Here is a 22,636-nt window from a genome sequence, read left to right as displayed (position 1 = left end):
ACTGATACCTGCTGGCTGGGTATTTTCACTGCTATAACACAGTTTGCAGTGTAGATGTAGCATATTCAGAACTGTTAATAATGCCTGTGCACTTTCCAGTTTGTCATAGTTTCAACACACCCCATCTATCTGAAAAAATCTGTGGTCATTATGAAAGCTGCCTTTGAGATAACTGTCATGTGTCTTTTTCCCTTAGGAATTTTCTGTTTGCAATAATCCCATCTAGTTCTTTAACTAGTCATGGTAAAAATTATCTCATTATAGCAAGTAGAAATTGGATAGCTTTTAAATAGAAATTGAGAATTTGCAGCTCTCTACTGGGTGTGGTTTGTTAAGTTAGTGGAAAACTTAGGAGATGAAGGTTTGCTGAATGTGTCTGCCATCCCTTACAGAGTCACAGAATCATTTAGGTTGGAAAAGACATCTGAGATCATTGAGTCCAACCCTTCACCAAACACTATCTTGTCAATCAGACCATGGCACTGAGTGCTGCATCCAGTCTTTCCTTAAACACCTCCAGGTATTGTAACCTCACCGGGCTGTACGTTCCAATGTTTAACAACCATTACCATGAAAAAATTAATTCTGTTGTTCAACCTGAACCTCCCCTGGAGCAGCTTGAGGCTGTATTATCTTGTGCTGTTGCTAATTATGTGGGAGAAGAGGCTGACCCTCACTTGGCTACAGCCTTCTTTCAGGGAGTTGTAGAAAGTGATAAGATCCCCCCTGAGCCTCTTTTTCTCCAGGCTGAACAACCTCAGCTCCCTCAGCCTCTCCTCATTGGACTTACTCTCTGGATACTTCACCAGCTTTGTTCTGGACTTGCTCCAGCTCCTCAATGTCTTTCTTGAAGTTATATCTTTCTTAATACAGGAAACTACAGTTTAGTTATTTGGGTGCTGTCTTTCAGTCTGTTTGGGTGATTTCCTTGTTTATACAGCAGAGTAGTTGTGACTAGCATACAAGCAGGCATCAGAGGAGTACTTGCTCACCAAATATTTGTATAATTCAGAGCTTTTTGCTGTCCTAGACAGCTTCTTGTAAATTACAAACATTTGTTCCAGTATTGCCAGATATATGTGATTCAGCCCTTTTTCATCATGATTTTCAAAATAAGTGGGACAAAATGAAAGCATAGAGATTACAAGAGCAAGTAGGCAACATAGACATAAGGAAGATATACTGGATGTTTATCCCTTGCTATCAGATTACTTTAAAAGAGGAAAATTAAGTTCAAAGTCCTTGTCAACCTGAGTGTGATGAAATGGTTAGTGAGCAGTCAGTGGGATGGGATTATGGATGAGACTTGGTAGACTTCCAATGTGTCTGATCCATATGAAAGGAGGGTTGATGTTGCAAACTGATTTTCTTCTTGTTTTAGATCAGAAGGCAGGGATTGATCTATCACTCAATATAGAAACTTGAACTGTAGAGCACTTTGTAAGCAAAGCAGCCAAAGGCTAAATATTTTTGACCTTAGTGATTATTGTTTGAGAGACAAGAGAAAACTTCAAAGTGCAAGTGAACACTATATCTAAGCAAAAGAAAGATGCATAACAGAAGTACACTGAGAGGCATGAGTACAGTCCATGTAGTTTATTTGGGGTGGCCAGAGCCATAATTTTTGAATGATTTAGTTTCTAAATTTTTCACTTTCTTCAATACAGCAAAATCGGAGAATAAAGTAGCTGTACCAGAAATGTTTTTATTCTTAAATTATCATCATAACATTTTCAAGTATTACTTAGTTTTGTTAATAGAACTAAATACATGTTAATGAATAACATCTATGTGCAGTACATTCGATTTTCCACTGTCACTATGAGAACAGTAGTAGAAGTGGTAAAATGGGGATGTCATAGGGGATCTTCTTGGCTTGCTGTATTTGTCTAGCTGTTTGAAATTCAGACTTAGGGAGCACTGTGTACTGATGACACCATAAAAGCCTTCTTTGTTTTTTAATCTGTCAATAACATTTTTCTTTACCTAGTGCATGTGATCACCCACTTAACTTAATCTAGGTATATAAACCACACTTTTTGGGTCCTAAAGATTTTATTATGCATCATATAGTTGCCTATATGTTGATGACTGTCAACTGAAAAACCATTGAAGAAATCACCCACTTCTTTTGCTCTGCATTTTGTCATTTTGCTGTTGCATAACGATAACCCTCTATGGTATATTACATAGCCATTGCTTTGAAGTTTTCATGGGCTGGTGATGAATTTTGTGTAAATATGGTAACCATTATGTTCCAGGTGGCTCAAAGGTATTGGAAAGTCCCTTCCATATCAGTAAGGTGATTTTATATTAAAACTAGGCTGAGTTCTTGTATTACCTTTTGTTTGCATGTAGATCTTTGATGTAGTTCTCTACCAATCAAGAGCCTCTCAAACAGTTCTGAAATGAAGGATATCCACATACTACTTTATCTATCCTCTGAGGGGTGAAAATTCTGAGTATGTTGTTGTAGTAACCCTTCCCCTTCCCCTTCCCCTTCCCCTTCCCCTTCCCCTTCCCCTTCGCCTTCGCCTTCCCCTTCCCCTTCCCCTTCCCCTTCCCTTCCCTGAACTTCCCCCTTCTCCCTCCCCTCCCTTCCTCTCCCCTCTCCCCTCTTCTCCCCTCTTGTTTTTATCAACTCAATCTGGGCAACAAATTTTGATAGTATATGCTTTCCCTGAGAATGGAAAGTGTTTAGGATAGGAGGTGACCCTAATTCTTGCGTGAATAAGCTGGTCCTATAAAAACTGTCTTCTGTGCTAACAGGTTCATTGTGAAAATTTTCACTATGCACAGGTTTATGGAGCTGAGCTTAGGTGACAGTGCCGACCCTTGGTCAAGGAAGTACTTGGGGTCAAAAGAAATTAAACTTGTGCAGGTATTCTGTAGGAATGACTTTAAGGAGTAAGGAATGCCCATAATGTACTTTTAGGCATGTTTGAGAGCTTACCAACATCTCACCTAATGTTTTTTTTGATTAGTGTTTTTACTGAAAATGGAAACATTTCTTAAAAGCCTGGGATTTTCTTTAGAGCTGTATATAGAGTTTTACGTTATGCAAAAATGTAGTGCTTCATGGAAATAGGGGATTATTTTTAAAGGAAACAGAAATACTTAGTTTAAATTAAAACTCAACCTCACTTCTTTTCAGGCTTTTAAAAAAATGGAAACATTTAGCTTAATTTTGGTTTCTTTTATTTTTTGTGATTAGAAGGTTCATGTCTTTCATTTAGAAATTATCGAAATGACAGTTTTCAGTAGGTGTCACATTCGAGAATTGTTTTTTATTGTGTTTCTATGTCACTGATTTCTGTTTCATAGGAACTTCTTGGTATTATTTAGATTTCTTAGATAAAACTTCTCTTAGATTTAAAATTTTCCTGCTTTCCTTAAGATTTGATTGGAAAGTCAGAATACTTCATTGCATAATCCTGAGATCCCTCAAAAGCAAAAAGAGGTGATGTTGCTAAATAGACCAAACAGTTTTACAGATCCACATATTTAACTATGAAGAGGGAATTCACAATGGTGATCAAAACAGCCTAATTCAGTGAAATTTTAAGAATAAGGGGATTCAAGAATAAACTATATAAATCAAAGTATTTTCTAGACTAACCACCTGTGTGAATATAAAAATAAGTTAATATTTTTAAAATCGGAGTAGCATTATACAGTCTTTTCCTCTTTTAGTATATGTGTAGACAGTAGGATTTGTTTATTTTGTGGCAAGGTTATAAAGCACAGAATATTTCTATATGTATTGCAATTCCTTGGTAGATCTTTATACTAAAATAATTAGGAGGGTGAAATATAATTCTCCACAGCAGATCACAGCTTGTAACTTAGGGAAGGTTGGGAATGCAGCACTTAGAGCTTTTGGTGAATTATCTGGCTTCTGTACTTAATTTGCAATGAAATTTCTTCTAATCTACAAAGAAAGCTTCAAACTTTTCAAATATCTGCTAAATGGCACATCTTAAGCAGTAAACTTGAAGAGAGAACAACTCTAAATAACCAAAGCGGTAGTTTGTGGGTTTTGTTAAAAAGTCTTTTACAGTGTTTGATAAACCAGTTGCCAAGGCAAGCTGCTCCAAAGCTGACCAGGTCCGCAGTGGAGCAGCAGATCTTGGTACCCAGCAGGGTTTTCTGAGGCAGGGAAATGCCAGAGCATAGAGAGACCCACATGGATCTGGCAGCTCTCAGGAGAGACAAGGTCTGGGCATTGCCACATGAATTGCGGCCACCTCCATACATCTACAAAACAGCCTGGGAAGTGCAAGTTACCAGGGAATGGCGCAGCAGTTAATGCAGAGGGATGCATAGTAATGGTGTTGACACCATATCAGTTCAGACGGTAAGTTCAGTTGGTGGTCCTCATCCTCCTAGGAGCTGTTATGCTGTATCATTGTCTTGGTTTGAAAGACAGGTGTCTGCTAAGGAAGGCAGAAGCCTCCCTTGGAATGGCAGATGCAACCCCCTTCCCTCTGAGTTAATATAATTTTGAAATCACAGGGCTTTCAGGCAAAGATGTGGAAAATAGGAAGAACAGTTCTTTACTATTATATATCTGTATGTGTATAACAAGCAAACAAACAACAACAACTATGGCAGTAACAGCAAACAATCACACACCCAGCGCCAGCCTTCCCGGCTGTCGGGCCCTTTCCCCTCGGGTGCAGTTCCGCTCGCAGCCGGCAGGGGCGCTGGCGGCTCCCGGTGAGCAGGGCAGGTGCGATGGTTCCCCCGCGGCTGCAGGGGGCGCTCCGGAGCGAGCTCGGGGAGCACGCGGCACTGGCGGCCTGGGATCCCGGGAAGGGATGGAACAAAGGCTTCACAAACCCCTGGGCAGCCGATCCCGGTGTCCGGCTGGAGCCTCGGGAACAGCAGGCTGGAACGGCAGGGAGGAGCACAAATCCCGGGTGGCAGACGAGATGTATCCAAACAGGGAACCCCCCGGAGGTCTGGGCAGGGAGGGCGGGCACGGCTACAACACAGCGAAGGCTCAAAGCGGTGGTGGGGGAGGGCGGCCACAGCCCGGCCTCCAGTGGGGCAGGGAAGGCGGGCTTGGGATCTCAGTGTTTCTCCAGCAGAAAGAAAAGCAGCTGTAGAAAAAACAGCTTCCTCTCTCTCTGGACTCCAAGACGGAACTGCCCACACCCCCAGGTGAAACAAAAAGAGCAGCCAGGTCTTTTGTTCTTTTTAAGGGCCTGGCCATTTGTTTCCCTAGCAACAGTATGGGGGAAAATTCCTTTAACAGAAAAAAAACTAGGAGAACTCTTAAAACTCCAACAGTCATCCACCTGGCAGAAAGCTATGTCTTCTGCACTAACCAGAACTGATGTAGCTACCCAGAGTAAGTTCCCAAGAACTTGCAGCCATTTAGATCTCAGGGTGCGTGTGTTGCATTAAGAGTAAGGCAGATTCTTCTGTTGTGTTAAATTTGGCAGAAGATAAACTCCCTTGCATTATAGCTGTTCCTCTGATACCAGAGGGACTGGGAGCTGCTAGGCTTAGATACTAAGTGATGGCAAATTAAACACTAAGCAACATAAATGTGCCAAGTGACACTGTAAGTGGTTGGTTTCAATGAGAACTACCATGATTATGGATTTACAAATAGTGTGATACACGATACACCTGGTCACACCCCGTGAACTTTCATGGCAGGACTTAGAAGTGCAGTCACATTCAGTAACTCTCATGGCCAGGTGCAAAATAGTGCAGTTTACTGAGCAGCAGAAATGCAAGTTCTTATTGGATTGATGGTGATAAATACACTGTCTGCACAAGCACACATGAATACCTAGAATATGAATAATAGAGTCAACAACAAATACATTGAATTTTGAGATGGCTATATAGTGTTAAAAGTATGATCACAAACACAAGCTTGCTTTCTGAATTCCTGAAGCAGACTGTAGAGCTATTCGAGTCTTACCCAGTAGGCATCCCTATGAGGGAGGAGATAGGTATAGCTGTTGGATCATCCCAGATTACAAAGGTGGAATCTCCTGTCATCCATCTCCACTTATGCTACACTTACAATGGGTTTTTCTGAGGGAGGGGAAAAGGTAAAGTTACAGTTGTTGTAATTTCATGTTTAGGTGGAGTTTGATTGACTTTAGGCATAAGCATATGTGAGGGCGTGAAAAATAATATGTTTTTTGGAGTTAGAGAAACACAGAATTACAGAATGGGTCAGGTTGGAAGGGAATGCAGTGGGTAATCTGGTCCAACCTGCTCAGGCAGGGTCACCCTTGAACACCTTGCACAGGATTGCTCCAGGCAGTTCATTTAGCAACAGGCCCACCATTTAGCAATGGGCCCACTTCATACATTGTTTTGTATTGATGTGTTTGAAAAATCCACTTTTGTTATCCTTGACGTCTTTGTCCAGATTTAATTCCACATGGTTCTTTGTTTTTCTTGTCTCATTTGTACTTACTCTGACAACCTCTCTAAATTTGTTCCAAGTGACCTGACCCTGCTTCCAGCTCCTGTGTATCTTCTGGTTACCCTTGATAATGACAGGAGTTCTTTATTTATCCATCAGTTTTCTTTTCCCCTTTGCCTGATTTCTTGCACATTTGGAAGCATCATTCTTGAGCCTGGAGGAAGTGATCCTTGAATATCAACCAACTCTCTTGGACCCCTTTGCCTTGCAGGGCCTGCTCCTGTGGACTTCTTCCAAGAAGATTCCTGAAGAAGCTAAAGTTAGCTCTCCTGAAGTCCATGGTTGTAAACTTACTGCCCTGCTTTCCCCTCATCCTGCTGAGGATGAGGTACTGAATTCCACACTGCACACCTCCAGCAAGGCCTTCCCTGTTTGTTAGTATGAGTTGAGCGGCACACCATTCCCTGTGGGATTCTCCACTGCCTGGGTCAGGAAATTGTCATCAGTGCTTTCCTGGAACCTCCTGGGCTGTTTGTGTTTCACTGTGCTGGTTCTGCAGCAGATGTCAGGGTAGTTAAAGTCCCCCAAAAGAACCAGGGCCTGTGATGTTGAGGCTGCTTCATGGTGCCTGTAGGAGGCCTCATTTGCTTCCTTCTCCTTCTCAAGACAGGCTGCAGCAAAGAGTTTGTGTAGAGTTAATGAAGCAAAGTTCAGCTTTGAGTCATCATTTTGAGTCATTCCTTTGTCTTAGGAGATCTCATAAGCTGCATTGTTTTCAACAGAGTATGCCTACACTTCCATGTCATGCCATCTTTTGTTGTATGTCTCTCTTGGAGTGGTACACCCAGCTACTTTGGTGTTCTGGTTCCTAAGTTTGTCCCTGGTGAACTATAGTAAATGCATGCACTCCTTCTTGCTGAACTATGTTTTTCAGTATTTTCCCTGGAGCATTGCAGGGCCTGTGCCCAGTAAGCGGCTGGCAGAAGCGACAGCTGTGGTGTGAGGTGTGACCAAGCACGTATCTGCTCAGTCTGGTGTCAGAGCTTCGGGAGGATGTAAAAAGGTTAAGGACCATTAGGGAGTCTGAGACAGAAACAGGAAAAGCTACCAGAAACAAACTACAAGATCAAGGGGATCCTGTATCTTCCCACTACCAGACAGAAGGCAGTAACTTAAAAAGAGTTAATGGAGGCAAGCATATGGTTGGGGTGACAGGCAAACCTCCTTCTTGCCCACTTTGCCTTTTTAGATGCCATGGTCCCTCGGTATGAGTCTCTGGCTGTGGAAACTCAGTCAGTTGATGAGGTAATGATGGTCCGTTTAAAGCAGTGGTGTTTCCAAGGTCAGAAAGGCCTACCTCATATCAAGACCATCTTCATGAGGAAGAAAAGACAGGTTATGGTTGTAGGTTGCTCTCTTCTGAGGGTAACAGAAAGTCCTCTGTGCTGGATCAGCCTTCCTCTTTGCAAAATTAGCTGCCTTTCTTGGGTCTGGGTTGAGGACATCACTAGGAAACTTTCTAGCCTGGTACAGCCTTTGGACTATTACCTGTTACTGCTCTTCTGTGTGGCAATGAAGTCATAAAGCATAGTCCAAAGGCAATCAAAAGAGAATTGATCCAGAACATTAAAACTGACCCTTCCTGTAGTTTTAGTTGTGATTGCAATAGGTTGATTAGTACTTTTTAGAGCACTTTTGCTGCTCTGGATTACTGAACAAATTGGACACTACTCTTTGAATCTATCCTTCTGCTTTCTGTACACAGTGAGACCAATGCAGTTTTATTGACCATGACTGCTTTTTTCTTTTCAGTCTTCATTTATATGGGAGAACAAATTCTAGTGTAGGAGGTTAACAATTACCGTTCAACTTCTTGATGATTATTTTTAATAAAAGGAATGTTGGAGTCCTAGCTACAATGCAATTTTAATGAAATAATGAACTTCCTTACTACAGCAGACTGAGCTTTGTCTGATTCCTTCAGTGATGAATTAACCATGTCAAACTTTGCTATCTAGCCTAGTGAAATATTTTACTGTGAAAGTTTAGTTTTCATTCTTTATTTATGAAAGCAGTAGTACTGTCACATCGTGTTATCTATAAGTGCCATTTTGTGTGATTTGTTTTAATGAGTGTCACTTGTTGATGTGTTTAGTGATTTTTGACCCATATTTAATGACAAAACCTCTAAGTGTTCAAAATACAGTGAGTCTGATTTTTTTTTTCTTTTAAATCAATGCATAACACATTAACAGTTGTATCTCATCTCAAAAGCTGCATTGGTAGTCTATTAGGTACAGTGGGGCAAAAGAGTGAAATCTTTTTGGAAATCTGCATTTTGTGAAATCTTTTCTGGAGAACCTCCTCCTTACAAAAAGCAAATATAAAATTTTTGGAATTACTAATTTCTCTAGCTTTTCTGAAGAATCTATGAAAATTTTTGTGCTCTAAGGACCTGTATTCGTGCTTATTTGGGACTGAAGGACATAGGGGGCATTGCTTCTTTAGAGCAGGAGTAGAATTATAGGAGGTAATCATCTGTACATGCAGAATGAAATTAAAAATGAGCATTTAATAGTATTCTAAGAAGTTAGTTAGGTTTATATTATAAATGAAATATCTCAAGTCAGTGACTTAAAAGGAAAAAAAACAAGGATGGAAAATTGTACCTTAGGTGACACATAGGCACTACATTTTGTTTAATTCAATACTGGGTTTTTGGTTTAGAAATGATAATAAATGACTAAAACTTACCAGAAAATAAACTTTCTTTTTTTTCCTTACATTTCTCTCACTCTCTTGAAAGCTGGTATAATTATGCTATTTGTGTCTTGAAACTGAATAGAAAGCGAAAAATAATCTGCTAATATAATTCAATTAGTGATTTATATATATCCATCTATGTATAAATTACCATTATTCTAATAAATGGAGATTCCTGTTTTCTGCTATTTCAATTTTGCACAGTAAAGTCTTCCCAGATTCATAAAATTCTTGCAATCCTTAAAACTCATTGGTAAAAAAGGGAGAACCTTCTATGTGTAACATTTAAATGTAAAACATTTAGGAAAAAAATCAATGAAGAAAACAGAGATCAACCTAGTCTGAAGAAGAATCACACAAAAGTTGATCTCTGTTCAGCCGTGACTAGACTGCTCTACAGTTCAGTTCCTGTTGCCTGTTGCTACTTCGCTACAATCACCTGACCCACTGAGGACAGGGTCTATTCAAAGCTTCTTAGTGCTTAAGCAAATCCAAAAAGTACTGTACTTTGAAACTGATATACACAGTGAAGTAAACTGTGAGGCAGCAGTCACATTCCGGTTATTACTCTGACAAAATATCTCTTCAGATATGTAAAAGACAATTATGGTAGAGACTGTCACTGGAGAGGTATGCAGTTCTGTGTGTTTGAGTTCTGTGCAGCTCTAAGATATCTTCAAAACCTCCATGACAATAAGTATAATTTGGTTGAATAATAGCTGTGTTGCATTTGCTGGGAATTAAGAGAATAATTCTTAAGAATTGCATGCCTTTTGTCTAGAAGACAAAACTATGCTTAATGATGTAAATCAACACCGGATACAGCTGGAATCCAAATGAAAACCTGGCAGTCCTTCACAGCCAGCCAGGAAATAGAATGAGATGTGTAATAAAGCTTTACAAGAGTTGTTACAGAATGCTTCTAAATCTATTTTCTGTTTTTTAAATAATCTGCATCCTAATGCTAAATTATCTGGATTTTTTTTTCTTCTGTTGTGTGAAATCCTGAACATCCCTATACTTTCTTGTTCTTGCAATGGAATTGAATCCGCAATCTGCAGAGATTATGCAGAAGAATTTTTAAGCTTCAAGAATTTGTGCAACCTATCTTACTGAATTATGAGGGAAACCTATTATAACTGTAGATAATTTTTGTACTTAAGATTTCATAATTTCCCAAGAGAATTATCATGCCATGCAGCTTCAATTAGCAGATGAGGACAAAAAGCTTAATTGCTTTCTGTAAACTGAGGCTGCTGACTTCTGACTTACTTGAAACTCAGATGATGGATTTGCAGAACATTATTTATTTTTAGAAAAATATATCTAGTAACCAGTGACAGGACCCAAGGGAATGGCATCAAGCTGGGGAGGTTTAGGCTGGGTATCAGGAAAAGGTTCTTCACCCAGTGGGTGGTTGGGCACTGGAACAGGCTCCCCAGAGAAGAGGTCACAGCACCAGCCTGACAGAGGCTCATGCCTCTCAGGCACATGCTATGATTCTTAGGGTATCCTGCACAGGGCCAGGAGTTGGACTGAATGATCCTCAAGGGTCCCTTCCAACTCAGAATATTCTCTGATTCTATAATATATTTTTGACTTAGTAAGAAAAATAAGATTTGCTGACCATTCTATTTGTCAAATGAAACATTCAACTTGAAGCAAACTACATTTCCTGCAATGCACCTGCATTTTAGTAATGGTCACAGAACAGTGTTTCACACTCAGTTACTGCAGTGTAGTCCATGGAATTTCATTATTTGTACAGTCTTGTCAGTTTTATATAATTGTTAATTGTATATTTGTAAAGTAACCCAACAAAATAGAAGGAAAAGTAACAGGAAAAAATAGTTTCAAATAAGAAAGAGAAAACATACCATGAGTAAAACACAGAACATATATCCATACTGGTGTTACTGAAAACACTGCCATTATCACAGAGCATTTACCTTCAAAATGCTACACAACGTATGTGTTGTAAAATTGTCTTTAAAAGTTATTTGGAAAGAGTATTTTTTTTACTAACAATTTGACTCACATCAGCTAGGAATAACCTTTTTAAATTTTGACCTCAAGAGACATCCATTTCTTAGCATTCAGGCATCTTCATGATGAGCATACCAGACATGCCACCCTGGAAGCAGAAAATACTAAAAAGCTATGTTGATATGAAAAAGATGCTAAAAGACCTTTGCCACAATCATATTTCCTCTATAAAATGTAAAAGCCTGGATGAGCACTATCATTAAAAATTCTATATATTGAAGAATAAACTTTGGATGTTCTCTAAGAAAGGCTTCATTGCTATGTCCTGGGGGAAAGGCATAATGGAAAAGTTGCTCATTTAAATGTCTATAAATTTCTTATACTGTTGGTATTATAACGCAAATAAGTACTTCAGCCAAAATGACACAAGGGCAGCAGAAAACCTCATGCCACAGAGCCAGAAGTCTTGCAGAACCAAGTTACCATGACTTGTGTCCCATAATGCTGACACTCATAGCTGAATCATGGAATGTACAAGTTGTTAGTTGGTTCCTGAGTATATAGCGTAATCCTAACATCTGAAAGTTGCCTGTCCATGTTTTTATAGCTTTTTAAAGATGAATGCTTTTGATATTGAAGTTCGGTTACTCCATTTCAAAATGTCTTTTTCATGATTTTCAATAGCATCATATGGATATAATATGTATTTTATCCATGGCAGCTTTTTGTCTTCAAGTTGTTATATTTTGGGTTTTTTTTCAGTTGCCCAGTCGCTATTTCTTTATTTATGCAGATAGTAAAAATGTACTATCTAAAACCTTTAGGAGCCCTGATCTTTGAAACAGTAGTGTTTAGCACTTCAAAGATCATGAACCTCTTTACATACGGTTTATATTCCATTCACATACTTACTCAATTTTTACTGTGCTGTTATTCCTTACAGTTGCTGCTGAGCTTTTTTCCAAAAAATCGATAGTGAAATTCTTCCTTTATTTTAAGAAGCTTTTGAATTTCATATTTGTGATAAGAAAATAAAAAGGTAGATTGTTTTTTCCAGTCATGGAATGTATCCAATCCTTTAAAAAAATATTATAAATATTAATGGCTATATTTTGCATTTGTTCTTTATCACAGTATTATTGAAAATATTTCTATCTTCTAGTTCTGTTAGAGTGTGCTAATTAGGAACTTAGGCATGAGTCAAAATCACTAGCAATCACTAGTAATAAAAATTATCCTATTATTAAATCTGAGATCTCTTAAGGCACATATATTTCACATCCTATGAGGTGCTACAATACCATGATTTTAGAATAGAATTAAGATAGTGTTTTTAAAGGTAGCACTGTGAGAAAATGCTATTTGATTTCTCTAAGAATTGTCTTTTATATAATTTAAACAAATTTCATACATTTCATAATGATAAAGCAGAAAAAATATTCTGTTTTAGCCTATTGCACCAATTCTTAGGAACAGCTTTGCTGCTATCTCACCATCCAAACATAAAAAATAAACTTCAGTTATGGGGGGCACAGTGGTACAAAAGTCTGCTTTCCTGAAATTCATGTTACAAATCAGTAGCACTTTAAATCAATGCAGAGCCAATCTTGAATAACCTTGCTCCTCAAACTGTAGTACATTCAAATAGGGGGGTAATTTGCATTATAACAGAGATCTTTTATGTCAGTATCATCTTATGTTGTGTCAAATACTTAATGCATCTTGAAAGATGTAACTTACGGTAGGTGTATCTTTAATATTTTGAAGGGAAGAAAAAGAGAAAGAGGGGAATCAGGAAGGGAGTTGTGATCGAATGGCTTGTCATAGGGTGGGAAATAAGACCTCAGCAGTAACTGAAACAAACAGCTTTACAATTATCTACCCTGTAACTCTGACCCAGCCATGGAGAGGTGTAGTTTCTTAGTCCTTTCCTCCTCAGGTGGTAAACCTGAGGTAAGTGTTACCTTGGTCTACTGTGTGCCTGCTGTTGGAGGGAGGAAATGTACTAACTGTAGCAGTGCTGAAGTGTGTGCTGCCCTCAAATGTAACTTAGAAACTCACTCTCTCAAGGAGGAGTAGGACAATGATTCCCTACCTTAGCCAGGTCCTTCCCTCGTTTTGCCTTGCCAAGCTACGTGCTACAGCAAATCAACAGGTAGGAGTAATTTAATACTTTCTCCTTACTGATTAACTGAGAAATTGTGAAAAGATAAAAGCCTTCCTCTTTCAACTACTGGTCCTTGAATTGACACATCTCTTTCATTGTACCTGTATGATTATGTAGCTATTAGGTATGTGGGTGAACTTGTTGGTTGCCATTGATTGTTAAGACATTTATCTTTGCAAAGCACAACTGAAAGTTTTCTGTAGGTGTTAATTGCTTTAGTTGAAAATCATTGCATGTAGTGTTCTTCACAAATAAATCTGTGTTCTTTCATTGTTTTATATCTGTCCTGATTTCAGCTGGAACAGAGTTCATTTTCTTTCTAGTAGCCGAAGCAGTGCTGTGTTTTGGATTTAGTATGAACATAATATCGATAGGACTTTTTTGTGTCCCATAGCAGTTGAGGAAGTACACAAGAAGCTGTGAGGGAGCATGGCCAGGGCAGGTGACCTGAACTGGCTAAAGGGCTATTAATACTGTATGTCATGCTCAGTATATAAACTGGGAGAGTTACCTGGAACTGGGGCTGCTCGCAGTTTGGCATCAGTCAGTGGGTGGTAAGAAACTGTCTTGTGCATCACTTGTTTTTCTTTGGTTTTGTATTTCTCTCGCTCGCTCTCTCTCTCCTTTTCATTACCATTGTTATTATTGTTGTTATTATCCTCATTAGTATTATTAGTATCATTATATTTTACTTTGTTTCAGTTGTTAAATGTTCTTATCTGAATCCCATGTGTTTTGCCTTTTTTTCTGATTCTTCTCCCCAGTCCCACTGGGGAGTAGAGAGGAGTCAGCGAGTGGCTGCTTTGTGCTAAGTTGCCAGCCAGGGTTAAACCCCGACAATATCTTCCTAAAAGGAGTATGGGGGAATTGTACTTTTTTCTGGGCTGAGGAACAGTATCAGTCTTACTCCATAATTAGCAGTTGGGATGTACTTCTGAACACACTAAAGAGAAAGCAATTATTCTAGAAAAAGACTAGAAATATGCATGTCCCTGTAAGGTATGTCCCAGATAGCTACTGCCCAGCTAACAGTAACAGAACTTACAACATGTTTATGTAGTTGTAGTAAAACACAACACAAGCTTCATTTCTTTCAATGAACGGAAAGATTTCACAAAGTAATAAACATCTTTTGGGACAATTATATTCACTTTCTTGGCTGTTGTGAAATTTTTTCCTGTTCTTGGATGTGCAAAAAAGAGCATGGTTCAACCTGAAACAGCCATTTTAATTTTCAAAAGCAATATGCCACATGCTACAGAAAATATTGTCAAGAAGGAGGTTGTCAAAAGATAAAATAGTGCAGGCCTGACCTGTTTTCTCAGCTGTTAATAAATATTTAAAGTCTTTTTACAGAGTTATCTGTAACCTGCTTTTTAAAATCGTTGACAAGTTCAAAAGATAATTCTTGGATTTTGTTTTATATTCTAAAAATAATTCTGATTATTGTGAAAACTTGTGTTTAAACTGCTATAACAAAAAGGAGCCTTGAATTGTCACAGGTTGTGTCTAAACCTGAAAAAGGTGTATACTTCCAAACTCAATGTCCAAGTGTGTTTTGCAGCTACTTACAATTCGCAACAAAATTGGATTTGTGATGTCTCTCTTACTCCTTTGTTTTATAAGGACCTGCATAAGCACAGACTATAAGAGGACTTGTAACATCCTCTGTTTAGGCCTATGTACTAAATAACTGGAAAAACAGGATTTAGGGTGAGTTGTTATGTGCATTTTCTCCTGGAAACAGCTGTATCATCCTTGTAAAAAAAGTTTATATTAATACATTTATGTCTTACTGCATTCTGAGTAAGCTATGTCTATCAATCAGTGAAATCCATCAGTTGCTCTCGGTGGAATAGAAAATGTACAGAATTCATATCAAGAAAAACAGATGGATTTATCAAATGTAGGAACTTTTAAATTCTCCTTTTTGATTTTCAGGGGAGATTTACAGGGACACATGAGTCTAAGTTTGAAAATATTTTTCTGGGAAAAAAATTGAATGTGTGGGCAGAAAAAGTATGAAATTTTTATTCATTAATGAAGGCAGCATATCAAAAGACATGAAAATACAATAGATACTTAAAATATTCTCAGCTCTGCCAAAGCAAAAGCAGCATGTTGCTTTTATTTCAATATTTTTTCAAAGCATTCTGTTTTCATGAAAAGATGTTTTGCTGGAAATTCACTGTGGTGGAAAACAGCATTATGCATTTGAGCAGATGCACTGGCTCACTGCGTTAAAGATGGACACCTGGGGTCTTGCATTAGACTTGCAGGGAATATGGAAATATTGCAGATTAAAACAGATAGGTTGAAAGTAGGTGAGTGTGCATTTTCAGATTCTCTAATTAACAAACTTTGGGCAATATGACTAGGTGACTAAATTCTCTAGAGTTACTCTTTAAAACTTAGAGATTCTTTTTATTTCAATGCTTGGCTCTGGAGGGATGTGAAAACTGAGTTTTTGCCTTAGAGGTGTTCCTGAAGACCTCTGGGGTCTGTACTCCTGGTAATAAGCACCTGTAAGGAACGTGTCATAGTTACCCATTTTTATCTGGTAGTTTTGATCTTGTCTTTCAGTATCTTTCACTTCGTCCTAGCTTTAAGCACAGGTCAGTTATTCTTTGCCATACTTGTCATATTAATCATCAGTTATTATGTTTCTGCATATTGACAAGTGCTTGAAAATAGTAATTATGGTGCTCTTGTTGAAGTTCCACACTTCAAACAAGCTTTCTGTGTGGATTTTTAAAAAAAAATTAATTTATCTGGTATGTGGTTTAAAGCATGCGCTGTGGAAAAATCAAGTGTTTCAGGTTGTACATGCTTATTACATGAAGGCCTGATTATTTTGCCTTACACATTAGTAATAAGTGCTAGGGCAATGTCAGTGTGAGCAGAAGAGACCTCATGAAATTGTGTGATTGAATGAATCTATGTTGTGGTCAGCAGTCTGCCCTGATGAAGATCTTTCTGTCATGCTAAACTCAAGTGTCCTGGGTCAGGTTTCAGATGTGTTAATTTATTGAAAAACTCACATTGGAAAAGTCATGAGGCAATGCACATTCACAATGTCATGTTTCAAGAATCACAGTTCACATGCCTGCTCTAACACTTGCCTCACTGCTAAAAGGCAGCTGCTGCTTCGTTGCTTGTTGTTGACAGGATACATGTGCTGCTTTCTTTGCCTGGAGTTCAATCAGTTAGCACCTAAGAACTTTCCAAGTTGCATTTAGGAACCTCTCTTCTGCCTGCTGTATCTTCCAAAATATTTAGTAAAACATGTCTTTTCTTGAACAAATCCTCTTCTCTTACGAAGTGAGCAGTCTGATTCCATTGCAATAAATGTCTGTGAGTGCTAAACTAAGTATGAAGAGTTTTAATTATCATTTCATAGTGAGTGATAACTTAGTAGTATGCAATTCCATGCATTTCCTTCCCCATGCAGCTTGGAAAAATAAGAGAATAAAACCCCCCAAAAGTATTTAAATTCTATAGTGCTCATTACTTCTGGTATTTGTTTGTTTGTTTTTTCAGTGAGAAATTATTCTGTCTTAATTCCTGCTGTAAAAGTTATATGCAGTTTTACTGGATGTATTTGCTACATCTTAGTTTTTTCTCATGTTTGCTGAATTGAAAAATCAGCAAAAATTAATGTGGAGAAATTGTACCTAATCATGGACAAGCTGTATAATTTGTCTCCAGCAAGCAGAAGGAACAGAAATAATGCCCAGCCAATGCAAGATGAATCATATTCATTCTAAACTTGATATTTCTACAGTTCTGAAATTTAAATGGCTTTAGTGAGAGCACTGAAATACATGCTGTCATGTTTTCACTAATGGGAACCACAATAACCACATTATTACACTTTTTGAATCTCTGTCTTTGTTTTTTGGTAGTTAATACTGTAAAATCCACAGGTCATAGAAAGACTATTAGAATTATGAACAATCTTGACCATACATAGAAATTACTTAAACACTGAGAGCAGACTGTATTAAATTATACTGAACTTTGCATAAACATAGAACATACATACCTCTCCCCACCTCCAATATTTTTAAATTATTGACCGTTTCTTGAACTAGCTAGGCTTTTATTGCTTGCTTTTGGTTACTGTATGATATATCAATTTAAGTGAGAGAACTTGATTAGATATTTACTACTTCAGTAGTCTTGGTAGTCACTGAGTATAGAGCTTCAATACATTATATTTTCATACATCTTCTTATGTATTCTACCATCTTTTGGGGGCCTCAGGGGTATTGAAGGAAAGAAAAGAAGGTCAATTGTGAAAAACCTGGCTGAAGACAAATAAGCCACTCAAACTGTTAATTTGTACATAAAGAGTAGATAAAAGACTGTTGCACATATGCAGTCATATTTATTTTATTTTTATTGACAATTGAGAGGACAAGATTGCTTATTCAGAATAAGGTCATGTACCATTGAAAAATGTCATCTATTTTGAGTTTAAAAGTTCTTAGAAGATTTACTTAGGTCTTCACTTTTTGTTCAACTGATACTTTTGAGGTTTTTGTGTCTCTGATAAATTACAGAGGTCATTAAATCAAAAGAAGATTATTATTTTTTTTTTCTCATTGCTGTTGATAGTTGATAGAGAAGTAATGTGGAAAGAGGAACTTCAGTAAAAGCAGAGATCTTCTCAAGTTTAAAAGGTCTTATGGCTGTGCTTATAGAGTGAAACAGGTTCAGGTTGAGATGACCTCAAGTAGTGAAAACAGTTAAGTGACAGATAAAAATTAGCTAAGAAACAACTCTGGAAATGGTACAGGGAATCATGACTTTGAATGTGCTCTTTCAGAAGTATGTCAAACAAAATGAAAGAAGCTAAGAAGTGTCTGGAACTCATTTGCAAACCACTTTTTAAACTCTTAGTTCAGTGTGCAGAGTGTACTGTTGTAAATATATATATAAGTAGACATGAAAGTGCACCATTTCTTCTGTCCATCTCAGTGCAATAAAACAAAACTAATCAAACTGATGCAGACTAGGCTCAAAATTGCCTGGAGTAGCACAGTAGTTCATATAGAGTCATGCTTTCTGGCACTGGAAATGCTAGTCATGGTAGTGAAGATTTCCAAGAAGCTTCAACTGGTTTTGTGGAACTTATCACCAGGATCTCAGAATGCACTTTCTAGAACAAAAAACAAAACTTCAGTGATTTTGTTCAGAATATATGTTTGCCTGATTTCTGATAACTAAACTTGTCTCTACTTAATAGTCATTCATTTTCAGCTCTAGATCACAAAAGTCTTTATATCCAGTCTCTCCAGGGCAAAAGGATATAGAGGAAATTGACAAGAGTTTCTACTTTTATTGAACATTTGCATAAAGAAACATAGGATTGCTGTCTTAAAGAATGAATGGTGATAAATACAATAAAATTTTTTTGATATCTCACATTAGGATAAAGCAGCTTTACTTAAGTTTTTTAATTGATTATGTTCTTCGCCTTTTTCTGACTTAGTGATAAATATCTCTGAGAACTTAGCGTGATCTTCTGCTAACTTCTATGTTTCTCTGGACAAACTTCCTCAAAGCTTAAAAAATGGCTGTTAATCATAAATTAAAAATATGAGTCAAAGTAATGAGATAAAATGAGAGAAAAAACCCAACCCCGCCCCCAGTATTTCAGAGTGAAGCAGTGAAAGCAATAAAACATAGACTTTGAATCCTAAATGTAACAAAGATTCTGTGTCCTTTTCCTTTTTCAGCTTTCCTTTGTTCTTCTAGAAATAGTTCTGTAAAAAGTTTAAACCCAACTTTTAAAAAGCATGATTAACAAATGTGACCTCCTTACTGTTGAAGCTTCTATTTTTAGATGAAGTTAAAAAAGAAAGGTGAATTATTGTTACAGAGATTTATGTTAACCCCTTTAACATGGAGTGGGGAAATACCAGTTTTGTCATCTACAGACTTGACTGATCTTTGTCTTTTCTGTGGTATACAGATTCTTGGTGTTGTCTGCTGTGTGATCTCAGGCTACGGTGAGCTCTCTCAGAAAGGAGTCCTAAGGGTCTTCTCAGACACTGTTCTAAGGGTGCACTGTTCCAAGTACAGTCTATATGAAGATTTATACTGTGTGTGCCCCCACCACAGGAGTCACAGGGGTTTATTAGTCTTAATGTTGCACAGACTGGCAGAAATAAGTATATTAATGATTCACAGTTACACATAAAGTTTGGATATCACAAGTGCCTCCATATCCCTGTATTAGCTGTTCTATACTGTGATACTTCAGGGATCCAAATAGCCATGTCTTTTTTCTCTGGTCCTGAGTCACTAGGTTGTGTGTAGCAAATGGACAGTGTATGGGGTGAAAACTTCTCTGCAGTTCCTGAATAAACATTTAAAATGTTTTTAGGGACCGAGCATAGTATACTATGTCAATTTTGCATTATTTAGGAGCTGAAACAAGTACGTTGTGCTTTGAAATATTTTACATGTCTGCTCTAAAAATTTATCAAGTTGCTTAGACATATGAATGGCATGTTAAAATCAGTGTTGGTTGTTTCAGTCAGACTCTAGTTTATTAAAGGGTTCAGCTGAATTCTGGGCAAGTGATAAAAAATCTTTTCTGATTGATGATAGACAAGTTTTCAAAAATTCACCAATTACTTGGCAGTGCTATGTCTGCAGATTGTTGTTATATTTCTTTCTGGAAATATCAGCTATGGCTTTTTATATGACATGTCTTCAGACTGAGAGGTGTAATTCCTTTCTTCACCTGACTTCTGTAATGTATTATGCTGTTAAGACACAATGAAGCATCTTTTAGTGGTCCATTAACAAAGAAGTTGGTTGCACTGTGTGGAGAGAAATATTATCTTCCAGAAGTCTAACTAGTCAAAAAGAAGTTTAGAAAATTGGTGTCAAAAGTCAGGCTATATGCTGGATGTTCTTGCTGTTCTGTGATTTTTAAAATACTGGGCTTTCATACTTTTCTACATATTGTTGCTGATAGCCTTTGGTAGGGATTTTTTTGAAATTACCTTTAAAATTAGATCTGTACTTAGGAGTTTGTTTTCCTGTGAATGAGTCCTGCATTCATGAAAATTTTTGTGATACAAAAGCAGAAGGAAAGAAGCTCTCAAAACTAGACAACTGGGCCAGTGGGTCAGGCTAGTACTTATTGATTTAATGAAGTTCTGTTTGCAGTGGTAAATAGATTATGCTTTTTGGGAAAGAAAAGTGTGCAGCCAGATGCCAAAGATGCTAAAAAGGGTATTTCAAAATTGAACAAAATCATTTGCATGCTATATGGATCCAGTTAGACCAAATAGATGAGACAGTAAACACACTGAACAGGTAATTAGCTTATAAAAATTTTCTTTTTCTAATGCAGTTTTATTGGACTGGGCATCACAGTGGAAGAGAGACCAGCTTGCCCTTCAATAACAGTCATTGCCAAATACTCACGCTAAACAAATCAATTCCATGTCCATCAAGGATATGGAGTATTTCCCAGAGCTGGAAATTAGAAAATGAAAAACATTGAAGAGAAAGATACGAGGAAAATCTAACTTCCTTCAAGCCTAATCACTGTGTCTGAAAAGCTAGTTAAAGGAGAAGACATGCGGAATAAATTACAAATATAAACATTAGACATACATATTTCTACATGAAGTTGTGTACATGAAGTAGCAGTACAAATATAACCAAATGTTATCCATAGGTGGTGTCCCTGTTGGAAATAACCAAGACACACGTTCCTTTTTCTTCAGGTTCTCTTTGAACTGCATGTTTCACTGTTCTATTTACTTTTAGAATGATACGGTACATTCAAATTCAAAGAGGTTTCAAAGCTTCTTTACATAAGGAATTAGAACTGATACCGCTGAAACAGTCAGTAATTGCAGACCTTTGTAATGTTTGTTCATTATTCTGATACACAAAAGTCTATGTTCTTACATAAATTTCCAAGCACTTCATTATTTGTTGCAAAATTCCCTGTGAGCTTCTCACTGAAGTTTGACATGTATGCATCAGGTATTTTTGGTTCTCCTAGTGGTTTCATACAGTACTAGGCTGCCTTTCTAGGTGTAACCATAGAGTGATCCAAGCTCGTAACAGGAGGAGAAAACCCATCTTTGTCTGAACTTGTCAGAATCATATTCTTAGGAGGCATTGGAACATTAGTCTGTCCTTTAAGCCATTCCCCTTATCATGTCTTGGGCTCCAATAGCATCCATGGCAATAAGACACTGTATTAACTAAATATTTAATCTATTGTATTCTTCATCTTGGATGTGTATGGACAATCAGAGTCCTTAGGACAAAACCATTTAAATCTCGATGTGTTTGATGCAGTAATAAAACCCAGTGTTCATTCTCAGAAAACTGTGGAGATAAAATCAAAACTGGTTAAGAACATGTGCTAGCTTGGCTAGTGTTGGGGTGTATATTTTCTAATGAACAAAAAATACGTTATGTATGAAATGTAGCTTAACTGGTAATAATTTGTATAAAAAGGTGCTTTCTTTCCCCTTTTTCTCCCGTTCCACCTTTGCTCTCTTTCCCATCACTCCTTTATCCTACTTTTATCCCCCTTCTACCGTTTTTCCTTCCTTCCTCCAACTTTTTAGTCAACTTCACCCCTGCCTTTTCCCCCTTCCCCTCTTCCCCACTTCTCTCTCTCTTTTTCTCACTGCTTTTTTTTCTACAAACATGAAAAATTCTCCTTCTCTTCCCATGTCTGAGCAAGATAAATGAACTAATTTAAAACATTTTCCATGCCTCATCTGTCCACTCCACAAGCTGTCAATGAGCTTGGATTGGGAGCTTTCATGCCAATAGTCCACAGTGAGCAGTTGTAATATTTTGAAATAAGAATGTTGTTTCCGTAGCAAACTTGGAACACTTGCAACTATGCTTACCTCCACATACTTTGGGTTTATGCAAGAAGGATGATACTATGTGATACTTTCTTAACCAAAAGGTCATTTGCTTACATGTCTGCAGTAGTGACATCATACTGTTCTTTTATTTTTTTTTTAAATCTCGGGAGGAAGGTAAGAGGAAAACAAATTAAAGATGGAGGGGGAAAACCATTTTAAATATAATGCTTCTGCATTTTTTGCCAATAATAATTTTAACCAGTAAGTATATTAACAACTAATATGTTTCAGTCTAGAGAGAAAAATGATTTGTGGAATTTTTATGATGGCTAAATACTCTAAGGCAAGACTCACCCTCTTCTGCATCTGGTTCTTCTGACTATTTACTTAGTGATGTTAGTACAGGACTTAGAAATGAAGGAAACATTTAGAAATAGCTTTCTATTTCTGAGATAC

The 22,636-nt window shown here is 37.5% G+C and overlaps 1 protein-coding gene across 8 annotated transcripts in view; it reads left to right on the top strand.

Moving 5' to 3' along the window:
- KDM4C (lysine demethylase 4C) overlaps positions 1-22,636 on the top strand; it is a 297,838-nt gene that overhangs the window by 185,795 nt on the left and 89,407 nt on the right. Inside the window, exon 18 of one of the 8 annotated variants that reach the window (XM_032095420.1) lies at positions 393-490. The exons of the other annotated variants lie outside the window; for them this stretch is intronic. Coding sequence (XP_031951311.1) covers positions 393-410 — 18 coding nt within the window. The 3' untranslated portion in view covers positions 411-490. Of the gene's footprint in view, positions 1-392; positions 491-22,636 lie in introns of those variants that run through there. 8 annotated transcript variants of the gene reach the window in all.

Source organism: Corvus moneduloides, chromosome Z, assembly GCF_009650955.1.
Source record: "Corvus moneduloides isolate bCorMon1 chromosome Z, bCorMon1.pri, whole genome shotgun sequence".
Lineage (NCBI taxonomy): Eukaryota > Metazoa > Chordata > Aves > Passeriformes > Corvidae > Corvus > Corvus moneduloides.
The sequence above is the reverse complement of the archived record's forward strand: the minus strand, read 5'-3'. Positions and strand labels throughout refer to the sequence as shown.